Here is a 17,429-nt window from a genome sequence, read left to right as displayed (position 1 = left end):
CATATTTTTTTACTTTTTTCTTTATAATTTTAATGTTTTATAATAAATATTTCCTTGTAATGGCAAATGCTTTATTCGGGAAATTATTATTAAGGTTAAAATGGAATAATATAATATTTATTAAATATTTTATTTTTTTTTTTATGTTTTTAATTACCTTATTTTTTATTATAATCAAGGAAGCCTTAATTTATTAATTTAGCTTATATTAATTTATTACCTTTATTAAATCTTTATTATTTTTATATTCATTTTTAAATTTATTCTAAAATTCATTTTATACTTTTTAATAAATTATTAAAAATTCTTTTTTAACTAATTTAAAAGATTTTAATTCATTCGCTTCCTTCCATTTTTCCCAAGTTATTTAACACTTTTCCAACCACCATAAAAAAACTTTCCCCTTAATGTAATATAACTTTCTTACTACTTTAATATATCCATTAATTAATTTTAATAAACTTTCCACTACATTATTAATATCCTTTATAATATTCACTATAATAATATCCAATAAATTAAAAACTTTAACCTACATTAAATTTATTAAACATTTTAATTTATTTTTTAATATTTTTTAAATTCAAGCTTTTTTTACAAATAATTTAATATTTTTACCTTAAAAAATAATTTTTAATAATAAATGATTTAATTTATACCTTAATTCTTTTATTACTTAACTTTCCATAAATAATATATTTAAAAAAAGTAGGTTTAATATATAACTTTCTTTATAAATAACCACTCTTAGTTTCTTTATAAAGTTTATACTAAACTTAACAAACCAATTCATTAATTTCCGTCCATCATTCTTAATGTTTATTCCCAGCTTTTATACCGGGTAATATAAATTTACGTTACTTATTATTAAATAATTTTTTAAAGGTTTAAAAATTATAAAATAATTAATTACCAATTTTATTTCAAGTTTTTTATAATAATTTAAATATAAATAACTATTAACATCTAATTATATAAAATCCCTATAATAAACTTTTTAATAACATTTTATTAATAATTATAAATTTTTTTTAACATATATTATAACTTTTAATTTATTTATTTCCTAAATATCCTAAATATTTATAAATAAATATTTATTATATTTTAAATATTCCATTATAATATTATTAATACATTTTAATATTTATAACTTTATAATTATAACTATATTTATTCCTTTATTCCAACATTACTATAAAAATATTTTATATATTTTTAAATTTTTATTAACATTATAAAAAATTATATTAATTATTTTAAGTTCCAAAGGTTTATAATAAATTCATTTTTTATTTATAAATTAACAATTATTAACTTTTAAGTTTATACTTTATTACTTTAAATACTTCCTTACTATTTTTTTAATTATTAATTTTATTTTAAGCTTTTTATTTACTTTTTTTAAGTATATAATTTTAGTTTTAAACTAGATTATTTTTATAATAAACCTTATAATTAAAATTAATATAAAAATCATAATAATAATTTCACTTTAAAAATCCATTATTTCTTTATTTTTTATAATAAAACTTTTAATATTAATTATATTAGTAATAGTAATAATCTCACTTTATAACTTTTTTATAAAAATTAATAAAGCTTTTTTTTTATTAATAATATTTTATTATTAAATTTTTTTAAAAAAATTCTTTTCCTTTAATAAAATTATTCTTATAGCTTTTATAAGGAAATTTTTTATAATATATTTTTAATTTCCAACCCTTTTAATTACCTTTAATTTAACTTAATTAAAAAAAATAACTTACTTATTAATCTTATAAAGTTTATATAAGTAATTTTTATAATTTACTAAATAAAATTTATAATAATTAATATATTTAAGTAATTAATCGCAAATACTTTATAATATAAACTTATATTTATTTAAACGTTTATTATAATTTTTATAAAGTGGTTTTTTATTATAATATTTTATAATATAATAATTTTAATACTTTAAGTTATAATAAGTAATATAAGTTTATTTTTTAATTTTTCATAAGAAATTATTTACTAAGAATAATTTAAAACGTTTAATATTTTCCTTAAAAATTATAATTTAAATGGTTGCTTTAAAGGTAAAATCCACGTTATTTTATGAAATATATATGTTTATAAAAGTTAAATTAACTTATATTTTTACTTTTTTAATAATTATTTTTTAAGTAATATTTATAAATGTTTTTATAATAAAATTAATTATATTAATTAATACTTTAAATATTATATACATTAACCATTTTTTTAAAATTTTTATTGCTATAATATATAAGATACTTTTAATTATATTCTTTTTTCTTTCCTTTAAAAGTTAATTTTTAATAGTTAAATTAATTATTTTAATCGCTTATTTTATATTCATTAATTATAAATCTTTAATAAACTTTAAAAAAAGTTTTAAGGTTTTTATTAAAGTTATTTAAACGGCATATAAAAAGGGTTAAACTTTTAATTAATTTTAAAGTAATTATATTAATATACAAATGTTAAATTTTTTTACTAAAATTAATCACTTATTAACTAAATTAATAAATGTTTTATTGAAAATTATTAAAAATATTATTATTAATGCTTTTATAATTAATTTAAGTGCGATTTTAATGCCGCGTTTAATTATTTTAATGTACGATATTAAGTTATTTAAATAAAGTTTTAACCTTGTAATTTTAATCTTAACTTAAGTATTTATAAGGTATAATAATGTTATAAAGTTATTGCTTAATTATATATATATTAAAATATTAAAATATTGTCCGAAAATTTTAATGTATTCCCGGACGATTTTTTTGTATTTAATTTAATTATTTTTTTTAAATGATTGTATAAAATTATTTAAAGTTATTATAAACTTTATAATAACCTTTTTTTAAATTTTAGCCTTTTATTTTACCTTAGTAAATTATTTATTAATTATGTTTTATAGTGAAGATTTAATGTTTGGTATAGCGGGTTTTTTTCTGGTTATTATGGTTATTTTTAAGGGGGGTGTAATGCTTAATAACTTAACCTTTTTTTACTAGCGTAAATTAATTATAATAAATATATCCGGTGGTAATTTTATTATATATTAAGAATTAATTATCACAATAAGACGTAACAGTATAAAAGGTTTTAATATAAGTAGGTAATAAAAATATTACTTATCCATTTTTTAGTGTTTTATTATTTTTGTGTTATTTTTAACGCTTGTTAGTGTTTTGGGTAGTACGTTTGTAATGCCATTAATAATAGCATGCGTACAAATGATAAATGTAAGGAAAAGTGACCTGAATACCCATTAACACTCGATACAGTTAATAATCTAGGTGTTCTTTACTGGAATTAAGGTAAATTGGAAGAAGTAGAAGTAATGTATAAACAAGCTTTTGAAGGCTACGAGAAGGCTTTAGGGATTGAAAGAGTGAAAACATACATCCCAGCGTTAAATACTCTCGAGAATCTTGGCTTCCTTTTTTATGAGCTCAAAGATAAGGAACGATCACGCATGTATTACCTTCGTGCTAGAGATGGGTGTCAGGCTGTCTTTGGCTTATCAAGTTACCGATACTTGGAAATAAATTCTCAGCTTGAGCGTTTGGAGAGCGAGGTTTCCATATAAGGATACAAGTCCACAGTTCTGTGGCCTGATTGGCCTTACGATCATTGATCAGCTTCAAATAAAAGAGAATCTCTACATTGTGTAATTAGACCTCCATGTGCCGGGACAACAGAAGAGTTCTGCATAAGGGCAAGACCTAAGATCAAGAGCGTAAAAAGCGAGATCTTCATGATAGGTACCTAGGTAGAGGTTTCGAGATGGGGAGACATATCAGCCGGACTAGTAGTGACTGGAAATAGAAGATGGGGGCATGATATAGAAGCGATCGGCCAGAGGAGGTTGATTTATCCCTTTTTCGGATTTCGGTTGGCAGATAGGCAGCTTGTTATACGGAAGTCGACAACTAGTTTTGTCGTTAATGATATGCTACGAAGGAAGTTCATCGTGTGATATGGCAAGATGGCCTGGAATGGAGCCCGACAACGATATGACGATAATATTATGACCTAAATTCGGAATGTTTATCTACCTAGGTAGATAATATCAAGGACACAATCGCCATACGAGGCAGTCATCCCTGATAGTCTCCATCATCACCAACTCTCCCAATCCCGCGCAAGCGCTCTGAGAGTTGAGAGTTGTAAGCCATCTTCACGGCTGCCGTCACCTCATCAACCTCGCACAGCCTTCTCGTTCTCCTCGACGTGCTTCTCGCGCACTCGTCCACGCAACCCAGCAACGTGCGCGCGCGGACTAAGGCAGACTTGCGAAGTCACGTCCACGCCGACGGAAAACTGCACTAGGCGACGCTGCCACGTCTCTCCTCGCAGCGGCGCAACACGCACAACATCCCGGAGGCGTGGCGCGACCGACGCGACGAAGGCAACTCCGTTAACAGGAGTAGTACCAGTGCCTATGAGTTATGTAACAACAGCAGCAGCAATAGAAGTAGTAGCAGCGCCAACAATTACCTCAACTTCCGCATCTCCTCGGCCGCGCTGCAGGAGGCAACCCAAAGGAACGGGAGGAGGGGGATGCGAGATTCGTCCTATCTAGGTCTTCTTCGCGCGTCGGAACGTGCTGGAGTGCGAGATCCCGCTTTAGCTGGAAGCACAAGCGTACGGGTTGGCCACGGAGCAGCTGTGGGCGCCGGACGTCCGGGTCACGGCGACGTGGATCCGGGATGGGGATCGGACGCTGTGGAGATGGATCGGGAGGAGCTGAAAAGGGGCTGGAGCGATACGTTAGATTATATGACGGGGCTGTGGTCGAAGGAGGAAGGATTGACGAGAGAGCGGTGTCGTTTGTGGGGGGGAAGGTTTCGGGTTGTGAATTTGAATGGGGGTAGGTTAGATGAGGAGGCGAGGAAGGTAGCTACGGAGGCTGCTGAAGTGGTTAAGGGTATTTTCAAGGAAAATCCGATTCGGGGTATGGAGTGCATCAGAGCTTTTAAGTGGGGAATCAGGGGTGATCTCAAGCTTTCACATTGTTTATTCAGGTAGACTAGGTGGCATGCGCTTCCAAACCTAGAAAAGTAGGAGTACACGATGGTGATGATGGGTTAGGTGAAGTGAGATGCCGTTATTTCAATCATATACTAAAAATTAGAAATGCTATGTGGTGACCCCAACATCCTAATATGCGTCCTCCAAGTTATTCCTTACAATTAGCGAAGATGGTCGTGTAAATGACCTCCATATCTTCTAAGCCAACTTTCCATTCAGGATTAAAGGTGGGGTTAGAGCAGCCCCTATCTTGGACCAAGAAGAAACATCTCGTTTGGTAGAAGTAAAAGTGCCGTTGCCGTAGACACTGTCGATGACATCTTCCCACGTAATGCCGGAATAGAGCGGAGCATCCAACTCACAGACCTTTCCTTCAGGAGGGAGGGTACCGTTTGCCCAATAGGCCGAGGTCGTTCTAATGGTACAGGCAGAAGGTGCAGCCAATGAGGAGTGCTATTTCAGAGATATCGTCAGTGCCCAGTAAATGACAAGACATAAGCCGGAGGGTCAACTTACACCGTAACCAATAACCTCTAGGACAACACTTCCCTCAAATGTAGCGCTGACGTTCTTTGCTGAGACTAGCGGCGTGAGAGCATCATCACTATTGCCGATGAATAGAACCGGATTCTTGGTCTTCACGTTGAAGTCTCCTGTGTATCGCTCCTTCGGCTCGATCTTCCATTGCGCACAGGAAGAATACAGGTTCACCAAAGCGTCACCGACTATAGTCGAATTGTTAGTCTTCGTTGTTTGATCGAAAAGGGGAGGCATCAGAAGCTGCGTACTAATCCTGCTTGTGTTATACATGTGCTGGACAGCCGGCAGAAAGTCTTCGAACTTCTCAGTTCGAACCATGTTATCGCTGCAGTGTATCCCGGCTAGAGATAGCGGTTGTTGGATCGTCGCGAAGATGTCGGTAATCTGCGTCGCGTTCAACGCATCTAGCATATCCTGGAGTACGTCGAACTGCTCCGTAAAAATATAGTTAAGCAATACCGCTAAACCGGGCCACTGGGCACTGTCGTAAAGATCCTGCACTATGATACCCTTCAATGTGCTGTAGTCGACTTTGTAACTTCTAAGAGCGATCGGGTTGTACTTGACGGTGTCTAGGAGATCCCAAACGGCTTGCTCAAGCTCATCAGCTGTCTTGTTGTTACCTTTGGCTAAAGCACAGTTCTCGCGATTTGCTACGCAGCCGGTGAAAATAGACGAAAAGACTTTGTCTGAGTCTGTCCACTCCTGAAAGTCGCTATCGGAAGGCATTAGTACTAGGTACACTCGGGAAAGAATTATCCGTTAACATACGCCTGTGCATGATAATACTCGTGAGGATTTTGCACACCGTCAAGAATCATTCGCTCGATTCTGTCTGGGAACATCGCAGCAATAGTTGCCCCAAGCGTAGTGCCGTATGAGAATCCTAATAGATTATTATTATCAGTTAAATCGGCGAAATATAGCACGGACTGGGATCAAGACGCGACTCACCCCAATACCGCAGTAACCCGTCCTCGCCGAGTGCATCCACAACTTGCATCATATCTCTTGCTGTGAATGCCGAGCTAATGAGACTGCCTGTTTTATTTTGTGACTTAAGACAGGTTTCGGCGACCATTTTCCCGCGGGCCCAGTTGTTTCCTAATTCCACGTCGGACTTATTGGAAGGATTCAGGTCGAAGAACAGTGACCAGGCCTCAAATTCATTGTCATAACATCTCATAGGTATTTTAGAGCCCGCAGTACCACTGTCAGTCAATCAGTACTAATGATACCTCTGTCGAGTTTGGGAAGAAGGGGACGTGGGAAGGAATCATACCGTGGATCGAACGCAACAAGATCATATTGGCGGCCGGTAAGTCTACAGAAATCATTAACATAGTTCCGAATGTTTTCTATCAATCCGAGCAAGTCGTTTTCCCACTTACGCTAGCAATTCCTGTGCTATAGGAGTAACCCCTATTTCATTCCGTGCCGTACCGCCGGGCCCTCCGAAGTTGAAGAGAATACTTCCCTTGGAGGGTTGTACAGGTGCGATGACTTTGACAAGATCAAGTTGTAGAGTCTCGTTGGAATCCTTCTCAGTGTAGTCAAGTGGGACGAGTAAAGTGCTGCATTGTACTGGAACATCGCTAGGGACTTCAGTCTTGTTGCATGGTCCCCACTGCAGTCTCAAAGTCTCATACGATTGGGCAAGGGACAAACTAATGAAGGAAAGCAGTATTGTGTTTCGAAGAGAACTCATTGTCGCTTATTATCGATCTTTCCGCAGGCTCGGTTGATGATGAATGAAGACTGAACCTCAAATCTGGATGAAGGAAGCAATATAAATATTCATGATGCACTCGATGCCTGACGTGACGGCTTACATTAGTTTAAATTATAATGATCACCGATCGTCAGGCTGAGCATTAGAAGATGACTGCTCATAGTCCTTCGACGTTAGAAAGTCCATTATAATTTGCCGTTGAAGATACGCCGTAAATTCGTAGGGCTAGTTGTAGTTGCAGCTGAAGCTTGAGGCGCAGTAGAGTCCCACTCAAGGGCATATACGCCGTATTGTCTAATTGCACTGCCTCCCCAGATAGCTAGGTACCTAAGTATGCCTAGCTGACTGGACAAGGATAATTTTTCAATTGAATATAAAAGGAAAATACGGCGTGTTTTCCGTCTTTTAAAGTACGTGATCAATAAATCAAATACGCATATACGTACAGAGGTCATCCTGAATCGATGCTGCTAACAGGGGTCTCAAAAAATACGGTACGATCAGAAGAGAAAATGAATTTAGAAAAAGGGGGTGGGTTTAATTGAAGGAAGTGGATATTTCTATAAGAAGTTATCCTTATATCAAGATATTCTCTACAATTTATTGCATAACGTAATATCTTAGCCACCTTTAGCCACACAGCCATACTCCTTTCAAGCCTCATCCACGACACGGATAGAACGCGTCTAGGCATCTACGTCATCACCACTACAAACTTGTAAATACACAACTACGAGTACAGCATCGCCTTCACCACTACCGAGCTAATTTTCAAGCCTTCTGAGTAATGACTTGACTTCAATCTTCTTCAAATATTCAGCGTCTCAAGGTTCCAAAACCTTTGTCCGTTTTAGTAGAGTGGGATTCAGGTTGAACCAATCATAATGCGAAGATGGAACCTCATGAAGTCTTGAACGTAATGGAGACGAAGGTCAGTTACGAACATTATAGTATGGTCCGGACCTTCGTACGATGGGTCTTGACTCTATAGTGGCTTACCTATACCTTGTTTCTTTTGCTAGGTCTAACATACGCTCACTCTCTAGCCCAAAGGCTCGGCATCCCTTGCTGCTGTCGTGTCTGCTTTCGTTCCCACATGGGTAAGCACCTTACCAAGTCTATGACCCTCAAATGTTATGTTTTAGCTAAAGTCACAAGGTAACGGGTCTCATCTTTGTGTCAATATTTATCGTCATTCGCCGCTGGTATCCCAACATCTACGCTCCTCGTACGTTTATTGGGAGCATACCCGAGAAGTTAGTACAGGCCATGGACTTCCTGACAATCTGCTAAACCTCAAGCAGAGACCGAACGCCTTCTGTGGGACGGTCGTATTTTAATTGGTTACATACCATGAGAAAGGTTCCTGATAAGTTCGTTTTATATCATCAGTCACTCGACGCTTATCTGTATCTCCGATTTCTGAGGACCACTATTTTCCTCTGTCTCGTTGGTTGCTTTTTCACATGGCCTATCCTCATGCCTGTAAACGCAACCGGCGGGGGCCCCTCAACAGAACTCGACAAGATAGCCATTGGAAATGTTAAGAAAAAGGGGCATTTGTATGCCCACGCGGTAATGGCTTGGGTATTCCTTGGCTTCGTCATGTTCACGGTTGCCCGCGAACGCCTCTGGCTCATTGGACTTCGTCAGGCCTGGACCTTGTCAAAGCCTGTCGCTAGCCGTCTTTCTTCCCGCACTGTCCTTTTCCTATCAGCGCCAAGAGATGCCCTCGAAGAAAGTAGTTTTCGACAATTTTTCGGAGAAGAAGCTTTGCGTATTTGGCCGGCCACGAAGATCGAGGCACTGGAGAGTCTAGTATCGAGCCTGAAGTCCAAGGTCGAACAGCTCGAGATAGCAGAAATGGCACTCATACGCAAGGCCAATCAAGCAAGGAGAAAGCTTGCAAAGAAACTTCGCTCGCAGGATGGTAACCTAAGCTACGACGAGGTCGTTCCCGATTCGGTTATGAAATCAATCAGACCGAAACACAAGCCAAATGTCTCTCCATTGAATGAGAAGGTCGATAGTATTGAGTGGTTGCGCGATAGGATCAAAGAGGACGAGGAAAAGATCGAAAATGCAAGAAGATTGCATGAAATTGGTGATACCAAGGGGGCAGCAGCTGTGTTCGTTGAGTTCAGAACGTGTGCCGAGGCTCAGAAAGCATATCAAAACGTCACCTCTAGCAACTTATTAGCCCTTAATCCTAGATATACCGGCCTTTCACCACACGAGATAATCTGGAATAATATTGCTATTCCGCCTGCTCGTCGCATATCCGGAGAGGGCACTGCCCTAGCCATTGTCGTTGCGACAATCGTCTTCTGGTCCATTCCGAGCGGTATTATCGGCCTGATCTCTAATATCGGCTACCTTGCTGATACCTATGAGTGGTTAAGTTTCCTGAAAAATTTGCCAGACCCTGTTATTGGTGTTCTATCTGGTTTAATTCCACCGCTGGCTACAAGTTGGCTAAGCAAGATGGTACCGAATATATTCAGGTGTAAGCATCTAACCTCTGGCACCTACCTCCGTTCGAAGAATAAGCTAATTAAGCTAAAGATATATTCAAGTCGTTCGGTAGCCCGACCAACACCGCTGCCGAACTGCGCGTTCAAAAGTGGTACTACATATTCCAAGTAACACAGGTCTTCCTTGTCACTGCAGTCTTCTCTGGGGCAGCACCTGTGGCAAAGGAGCTGATGGACAGAGTCAAGGACCCCACTTCAGTCCCCGAGTTGTTAGCGAGACAACTTCCAAAGGCATCAAATTTCTACCTGACATATTTCATAATTCAGGGAACCACCTCGGCCGCTGATAATCTGCTCAATTATTCGGATCTCCTATCATTTCTTTTCTGCGGTTACCTCTTCGATAAGACGCCGCGACAGAAGTTCAACAGATACACGAGTATGAAAGGAATTGCGTGGGGCAAGTTGTTTCCGAAGGTCAGCTTAATTGAATTTGTCGCAGCTTCTTAACCCTATGCTAACTAGATACAGTTTGCCAACTTCGCAATCATCGGTTGGTTCAATGCATCTTCTCTTCTCTACTTTCTGGTTCACTCACTGTTCACAGCAATTTCCTACTCCTGCATCGCACCCCTAGTCCTCGGCTTCGCTACTCTCGGCCTGTCACTCTACTACTTCTCATATCGCTACAACCTACTGTTCGTGATCCAACCAAAAATAGATACCAAAGGTCAGGCTTACACATTAGCACTCGAACACCTTCTTACTGGTGTCTACATCGCCGAATTATCTCTTTTGGGCCTCTTTGGTTTGAGGAAAGCAACAGGTCCATCTATCATAATCATGGTTTTATTCATAATTACTGTGCTTTATAATATGCTAATGAACAAGTACCTTGCGCCACTCGAGAAATCTCTACCAACTGACCTTACTATTCTATCCGAGAGGGATGACGAGTCGACGCCACTTCTATCATCTGCAGAGGAAGGACAAGCACAGACCAATTCTCGTATCCAACGGCTTGGGCAACGCGCACATGTTCCGCCAGCCGTCGCGCAGCGCATATTAGATCCAATAGCCCGCTTTTTCGAGCCTCAAGTCTTCGCATCGCATCAGGCCATGAGAGCATGGCTTCAAGAAGGAGACACCTACGATAACGAAGCGGACACACCGGTATACACGGAAGAGCAAATCAAGAAAGCATACTTGAACCCAGCGCTTTCGAGCACTACACCTGTGATATGGATTGCCAAGGATTCTATGGGAGTTAGCCGGAACGAGATCACGGAAAATGAGCAGAGGGGTCTGAAGGCTAGTGACCAGGGCGCCTGGCTCGACGAGAAGGGTAAGCTTAGGTGGAGCACTCAAGATTTTAGGGAAGTGCCGATTTGGAAACAAGGTATCATCTACTGAGAGTGAGGCACTGATAAGGGGTCAATCATTTTTATCAGATGTTTGATCCATCAGATTGAGAGAGGTTCAGGCATTAATATAACCATTGTTATCTACCCACTGGCGAGCCTCTTGCGACTGACTCTCACTCTGTGACACAGCTGTAGGCTAGGGGCTCGTCTTTGGCGCTCACAACATCCTAAGTGAACCGGATCTAATTTGGATATTGTTCACTTATTCCTCTACCATTCCTGTCCAGTCACATGTCATTGACCTGCCTTTCTTTTTCTTTTTCTTAGTGGCAATGGGCAAATTACCCCAGTCATCCCAAGGTCCTTTTTCCCTTGGCGCAGCAGGGTAATCCACTTCCATTCCCGAGAACTCTTCGTTCAACTTCACCTCAGAGGGTTCTACAATGGCCTCCTTTTCAGCTGCCGTCACTTGAATTGCCTCTTTTAGTTCTTCCTGTTCTATTCCATCCTCCTCTATCTCATCCTCTTCTGTTTCATCCTCTATATATTTTCCTGAAGTTGACTGGCCGGAAGATTGCTCTGACTCAAAAGTGACTGGCCTCGGTGTGTCGGCCTTCGCTTCTTCGTAGTCTATAAATAATTAGCTTGAAGTCGCTCACCCTCCTGTCAACTTACCATTTGCGCATCGGCGATGCTTGCTAAGGCGCTGTAGCTCTACCATACCACTTCTCAGAATTTCCATCTTGTCAGTGATGAATCTTCGTTCGTCTGCCGTCTCCCAACTTTCACCGGCAATCCTGCTCACAACATCGTCGCTGAGATCGAACACGATTTCTGGCGTGAATAGACCGGGTAGCTGAGAGATCAGGGATGCCTCAATAGCCAATGTGCTGAAGTCGTCCACCACCTGCTTCAGCGCTACCTATTTAGGTACGGTTAGCTTTGGGCCGCTTCTCGCGCGCTTAGGGCTATTTACCTGATAGTAGGCCTCCATCCAGTCGATTGCGTCTGAGCTGGCCGATGTCTCCATGTCTGCTTCCGTGTGCTTAACCAGTGTGTCCAAGACCGTGTCGATATTTGTGGGACACTTTTTAGACGTGATCCCTGACTCGTTCAATCCGAGCTCTAGACGTTTTCGAACACGACCGATTCTAATTTTGTGGACATTTTCAGTCAGGTAATGGTTGTATGTGATGGGATGCCCATCTTCATGAGGTCGCAACACCTCATTCACCCTCTTCTGCAGCTGACGATTAAGCTGATCAAGGGCATCGTTGATTAATTCTCCCCAGAGCTTTACCTTAGTGTCTTCGTCAACGACGTGTGCCAGCACCGCGTTGACAGTGAAATCGACTGCTCCAAATATTTTCTCTGAGTAATTCTCCAGCCAACCTCTCCAAGGAGCGCATTGCTTGTGGAACAGCTCTCCAATTATCAGAGGGTTGTATGTGCCCAGAAGCTCGCATCCGCGGGTCCGCTTCATAAGACGTCTCACTTCCTGCAGATAATCGCTGCGCAAGACTTGATTTCGGCTCCTGTTGGCAGACGTCTCGACTATCTCCCTAGCTTTCCCATTGATGCGCATTTGATCAGAAAAATCGCTTAGGGTGTTCTGAACGATAGCACGGAGACGTTTCTCATATCCTTCCTCTTCTCGAGCATTCCCGAAGAACTTATCCTGGTAGGTTCCATCTTTGGCTTCGGAGATGAGGTGCGAGAACTGATGGCTAACATTGAGCAAGAACTTGCGTTGTTCTCCGAGACTACTACGGGCCGTGCCAAGCTTTTCAAGCCTGCTAGAGCAGTCTTCTAGTCCTCTCTGTATCTCTCCAAGGACATCGGGTAGTTGGTCCAGTATCTGATTCTTGAGCACCTCGCTGAGCCGAGTACGGAGGCTTCCGGCACCTTTCTGGGATCGAGGCAGCCCTGCCCAAATTCCTTGGTCGAAGAATCGCAGTTCTGCTTTGTCGCGCTCTTCGTTTGTGGCATTCCTAGACTTAAAATCACGATTTCTTATAACGTGCCAACCCAGTCTGAACTTGACGTCTTTATTTTGCACCAGGTTCAACTAGTCGTGTTCGCTTGCAGAACCGACATCGAGCGTATCCGGTTTAGTAATGAGACCTATGGTTCTGATACCCTGGATATCTATCTCTCGCGCATGCTGGGTCACCTCTTGCAAGGCGAAGTTACTCTGGGCCGAGACTACGGCGAGGATGATGCTCCGAGGATTTTTCATGTATGAGAGCACAAGCGACTGGACAATCGCGGCGTCTTCGGCCGACTGCTCCTTATTCCCGGCGCGGAACAACCCTGGCAGGTCAACAATCGTCAGATGCGGTTGTGTTGAACCGGATAGCTCAATGCGAAGCACGTCCTTGCAAAACGTCCTACCTCGGTCGATGCCGACCCCCATCACCTTCCTTAGCTTTATCCACAAGAACACCGATATTGTTGCTATCAGGGATCTCAGAATACTTGAACTGCTCAAGGCGAGCCCTTTCTTGATTCGATCGGTCAGCACCAGGAGAGATGGAAATGTGGCATTTCTCCTCGGCATCCTCGCCAGTATGTCGTAGGATCAATTCTGTTGCGAACCGTGTACAGAGGTTATCCTGAGTTGGAAAGGACATGCCCGAGATAGCCTGCAGAACCGAGCTCTTCCCGGATGACTGGTCACCGCAAACCACAATCTGGGGAAGGTTGACATAGCGATTGATCCCCTTAGACCGCAACTTGTCAATAACGTCCATCAATGTCTTATGGTCCTTGGACTGGAGCGGGATGGCTGCGGCGTGATCGGCCATGTTGAGAAATCGAACGGTTGTGATCAAAACACTCTTGAGGTTAACTATAGCGGCGAGAGTAAATCTAGACTTGGCACAAGAAGATAGGTATTCACCTGGCACTCAGGGTCTGCTCAGGTTTGAGTTTGCAAGTTACATCCTCACACATCAGGCATAGATAGGGCGGGCAATTAATGCAGGCTGCCGCGACTTTGCATGCCAACGCCACGCCAAATATGCACATTTCCCGCATTGGACACCAGCCTGCTTCTCACTAAAGCGATATATCACATTCAGTGTTACACGCAACCAACAGATGAACGCCAGCTAAATGATGGTTGGCCGGATTGCCTCCGTTGAAGGTGCTCTCACAGTATCCGCTATCTACACCATAACTTTAGGACTTGCTTCCGAACGCTACCTATGTTTGACCAATGCATGGGATGCGCCGCCATCAACAACCGAAGCCGAGCAGGAAAGGATCACCACCGCGTCTACAAAATGCTAGGTATAACCAGCATGCTCATTGGCAAACGTCCAGTCAAGGATTTCTTTTCCTCCGGAGAAGCTTGGAGAAATTTACCATGACCCGAACAACTCTTGCCTCGTTCTCGAGGGCCGCCGTTTGCACCATTCTCTTGGACCACTTGCTTCTCTACAACGCAATTACCTAGGTGCCTCTGAGAATTCGCGCTCTGAGACCAGAGAAGTGAGCATTACAATTACGCCGCCTAGCCGCAGGTCAGTCGTTAGCGGTTGGATCTGGGATAGTGGCACGAGTCAACAAAATAAATCCAATATTGTGTACTTCGTTGAGACTGTGCCGGTCAGTAAGACATGATGCAATAGGCATGATTCGTTGCCCCAACCTATACAGGATTTTCCCAATTATCGTAAGTCCTAAATCTCGAGTCTTGATCAAAGTAACCTACACCAATGATGTAAACGAGGACGTCAAGGCGGCCATGAGCGGTAGCAACGCAAGTTGTTAAACCATCGGCGTGCAATAGGACTTTTCAGGGTAGAGATGGGCCTTTTGAATACCTTCTTAAGAAACAGCAACTGGCTGGAAGATCGCGTAGGGGATACACGTGCCGTAAGAACAAAAAGACTATCATGATGGTAGGATATCAAGAACACGACCCTAGTGACGGGATCAACAGCATAGACAGTATTAGCAACGTTTTCATCTCTAATGGAAGTTATCCTTGGCGGCCATATTGACAGGATGTCAAAGGTACCTAGGTACACAATTTAGCTACTCATAATTCGATGTCATTCCATTGAGAAAGGGATGTATATAGCATTGTAGCCGTATTATATGAGTTGTAGGAGGCTCTGAAGGAGACCTGCATGCAAGACTACCTATTTAAAGCTAACAAGAACCAGGCTCGCAGCCAAGTTAGTTCCTTAGCAAGTATCAAAGTAAATAAAATAGCGCAGGAGATAGGGAACTCATTCATCTTCCCACGAAAGCCAGAGAACAGGATCCACCTAGCCAAATGATATCCCCCCTTTTCCCATGAATTCCCGAATCTGTCCTTAGCTTCTTGCCTCCATGCCCAGACTGAATAATCCGTCCATAAGAGCCTTTGCTTTCCTAGGATTCGTTACCAGGAAAAGAAGTATAATCATCCTCAATATCGGGTACGGGCCTAGTGACGCGACATAAAGAGACTGACGACGCGCTCGACCTCGGTTGCGGTCAAAGGCCCCTGATCATAAGAGACCTCGTGTTCCGATATGGAGCCAGAGCTGTTTCCGGCAGCACTGAGGGGGTGTTCGAGGTCAGGGTTGGGTTGGTGTTCGATAGGGTTACCAATATAGGTACCGGCAGGATTGTCGAGATGGTTTGCGTTGGCACTAGTTTCATTATCATATTCTATCAAACCAGCACGAAGTCGCTCCTCTATATCATGTCCGGGAGGTCTATTGATAAGATAATCATTGTGGGTACCGGCAAGATCATCTTGAGGAGCCTCAGTGGAAGCATCATATTGGGCGTTATAACCTTCAGTCATAGGGTCGTAAGGAGACGCGCTAATAGCACTGGCTCCAGGATAGGCATTCGCAATTGTACCATAAGGGTTGGCGTCATTGTTATTGTGAATAGCATGATGGGGGAGATTCGGATGATGACCAAGATGATCACGTTGAGAATCATCAGGAAAGGTTGCTGCAGTACCACCCATATCACCAACACCACCAACTGCGGCTTCGATATTGGATGCCATAAAGCCACCGGAATGAGCTGGAGCAGTCTGCACCGCAGTAGAGAGCATTGTATTCGACTCAGCAGGGGTCTGATCAGACACATCCTGGTGAGTTTGAGTCCCATCGCATTTGCTGTTCACAAGCTGCTGTATTCTACCAGTGTTCCATGATTTCTTGAGTTCGGCCTGGCGTGCTGGATCTCGTTGAGCTAGATGTTCCAGAATGGTAAGACCTGTACCCGCCACTTTTCCGTTTTCTAGTTCTTTGAAAATCATCTCCTCGATGGCAGGGTTGTTGCGGAGGGCAGCGGCAATAATGTGGACGGCTTCAGGCTTTTTTGCTTTACCCTCCAACCGAGCTTTGACCTCTCCATAGGTGCATACCTTGTTAATTCTAGCACAATTCTTGCACTGCTTTCCATATCCACTGCAGTCGACTCCCTCATCCTGGCACTTCTGGCATCCCAGCTGGGTGCTTGCTGGCTCGCACGTTTTTTTGTCCTTTGCACAGCGTTCACAGGGCCAACCAAAACATTTGGATGAATTGGCGTCTTTACACTGATCGCAGGATGTACTGATTCTTGGCCCCTTCGATCCTGTCGTCTTCGTTGTCGTCTTTGTCTTCTTGCTTGGAGGTCCACTTGAATAATCACCATCGGGAACAATGTTGGATTGGCCCTGAGGGACAGGAATAGCAGGATTTTGTCCCTGCTGGTTCATGCCGGTAATTCCATTGACTGTGCCATACATAGCAGACTGGTTGGTCGGGTAAAGAGGCTGGGGAGGGTAATATTGAGAGCTGCCTCCATGGAAGGCCTCGGCACTGCTTGTCTGTTTCTTATTCATGGTGAAATTTGAATTCATCAGCTTTTATGCTGACTTGCGAGATAAGTGAAGCGTGAAAAATAGTGTGAGGTTTGTGATATTTTTTTCTTGGGCAAGGTAGTGTGGGTTCATGAAAGGATGCAGATGATGAATTATTTTAGTAAAGTCAAGATTTTCACAGAATGATTACTTCTAGGGAAGTTTGCTAGTGTGGGAAACCCGAGTTCGAAAGATACTCACTCGGAGAAAGTCGATTTCGATCAATGCTATAATGAACGATTAGACAGGGTGTCGTTAAAGGGCAGCCGGCATGATGCTGTGTCGGTCTAAGAGGCGTATGTCTCTACCGACATACCCTTTCATATGTAGGATCTCGAATATCTGACACATCACTGAAGGACGAGACTCTGATGGATGACCTTGTTTTTTAATACCTAGTGAGAATTATG

At 41.2% G+C, this 17,429-nt stretch overlaps 4 protein-coding genes across 4 annotated transcripts; 1 reads left to right on the top strand and 3 right to left on the bottom strand.

Moving 5' to 3' along the window:
• Nucleotides 1-5,012: 5,012 nt before the first annotated feature.
• Nucleotides 5,013-7,824, bottom strand: F4807DRAFT_424466 (alpha/beta-hydrolase). Its single transcript, XM_047997876.1, has 8 exons — nucleotides 7,419-7,824; nucleotides 6,978-7,357; nucleotides 6,869-6,910; nucleotides 6,541-6,797; nucleotides 6,358-6,472; nucleotides 5,835-6,301; nucleotides 5,563-5,771; nucleotides 5,013-5,499 (listed from the first exon to the last, which is right to left on the bottom strand). Exons 2-8 carry the CDS (start codon nucleotides 7,292-7,294, stop codon nucleotides 5,245-5,247), a joined length of 1,662 nt encoding a protein of 553 aa, XP_047854783.1. The 5' UTR covers nucleotides 7,295-7,357; nucleotides 7,419-7,824; the 3' UTR covers nucleotides 5,013-5,244.
• Nucleotides 7,825-8,014: 190 nt separating this feature from the next.
• Nucleotides 8,015-11,289, top strand: F4807DRAFT_424465 (DUF221-domain-containing protein). The gene is made up of 7 exons (XM_047997875.1): nucleotides 8,015-8,249; nucleotides 8,365-8,418; nucleotides 8,477-8,574; nucleotides 8,623-9,824; nucleotides 9,884-10,269; nucleotides 10,324-10,345; nucleotides 10,400-11,289. Exons 1-7 carry the CDS (start codon nucleotides 8,211-8,213, stop codon nucleotides 11,203-11,205), a joined length of 2,607 nt encoding a protein of 868 aa, XP_047854782.1. The 5' UTR covers nucleotides 8,015-8,210; the 3' UTR covers nucleotides 11,206-11,289.
• Nucleotides 11,290-11,311: 22 nt separating this feature from the next.
• F4807DRAFT_467359 (P-loop containing nucleoside triphosphate hydrolase protein) lies at nucleotides 11,312-14,248 on the bottom strand. Its single transcript, XM_048002480.1, has 5 exons — nucleotides 13,576-14,248; nucleotides 13,252-13,469; nucleotides 12,133-13,194; nucleotides 11,832-12,078; nucleotides 11,312-11,786 (listed from the first exon to the last, which is right to left on the bottom strand). The coding sequence occupies exons 1-5, from the start codon at nucleotides 13,961-13,963 to the stop codon at nucleotides 11,419-11,421; spliced, it is 2,283 nt and encodes a 760-aa protein (XP_047854781.1). The 5' UTR covers nucleotides 13,964-14,248; the 3' UTR covers nucleotides 11,312-11,418.
• A 1,349-nt stretch (nucleotides 14,249-15,597) lies between these two features.
• F4807DRAFT_460089 (uncharacterized protein) lies at nucleotides 15,598-17,001 on the bottom strand (the record flags this gene model as incomplete). Its single annotated transcript, XM_048001472.1, has 1 exon — nucleotides 15,598-17,001. One exon carries the CDS (start codon nucleotides 16,999-17,001, stop codon nucleotides 15,598-15,600), a length of 1,404 nt encoding a protein of 467 aa, XP_047854780.1.
• Nucleotides 17,002-17,429: the final 428 nt, after the last annotated feature.

This window comes from Annulohypoxylon truncatum (assembly GCF_022578515.1).
Source record: "Annulohypoxylon truncatum strain CBS 140777 unplaced genomic scaffold F4807scaffold_14, whole genome shotgun sequence".
NCBI lineage: Eukaryota > Fungi > Ascomycota > Sordariomycetes > Xylariales > Hypoxylaceae > Annulohypoxylon > Annulohypoxylon truncatum.
Note: the sequence above shows the minus strand (reverse complement) of the source record. Positions and strands in the feature narration are given on the sequence as shown.

What these genes read in the sequence shown, in the direction of transcription:
- F4807DRAFT_424466 (XM_047997876.1), bottom strand. Translation starts at nt 7,294, where the DNA reads ATGAGTTCTCTTCGAAACACAATACTGCTTTCCTTCATTAGTTTGTCC. An exon ending in ATAGCACAGGAATTGCTAGC is followed by an intron (nt 6,911 to 6,977) that starts GTAAGTGGGAAA and finishes TGATTTCTGTAG; the next exon opens with ACTTACCGGCCGCCAATATG. An exon ending in GAGTATTATCATGCACAGGC is followed by an intron (nt 6,302 to 6,357) that starts GTATGTTAACGG and finishes GCCTTCCGATAG; the next exon opens with CGACTTTCAGGAGTGGACAG.
- F4807DRAFT_424465 (XM_047997875.1), top strand. Translation starts at nt 8,211, where the DNA reads ATGGAACCTCATGAAGTCTTGAACGTAATGGAGACGAAG. An exon ending in TGAACGTAATGGAGACGAAG is followed by an intron (nt 8,250 to 8,364) that starts GTCAGTTACGAA and finishes CTCACTCTCTAG; the next exon opens with CCCAAAGGCTCGGCATCCCT. An exon ending in CTGCTTTCGTTCCCACATGG is followed by an intron (nt 8,419 to 8,476) that starts GTAAGCACCTTA and finishes TAAAGTCACAAG; the next exon opens with GTAACGGGTCTCATCTTTGT.
- F4807DRAFT_467359 (XM_048002480.1), bottom strand. Translation starts at nt 13,963, where the DNA reads ATGGCCGATCACGCCGCAGCCATCCCGCTCCAGTCCAAGGACCATAAG. An exon ending in TGTGGATAAAGCTAAGGAAG is followed by an intron (nt 13,470 to 13,575) that starts GTGATGGGGGTC and finishes TTGACCTGCCAG; the next exon opens with GGTTGTTCCGCGCCGGGAAT. An exon ending in GCATCGCCGATGCGCAAATG is followed by an intron (nt 11,787 to 11,831) that starts GTAAGTTGACAG and finishes AATTATTTATAG; the next exon opens with ACTACGAAGAAGCGAAGGCC.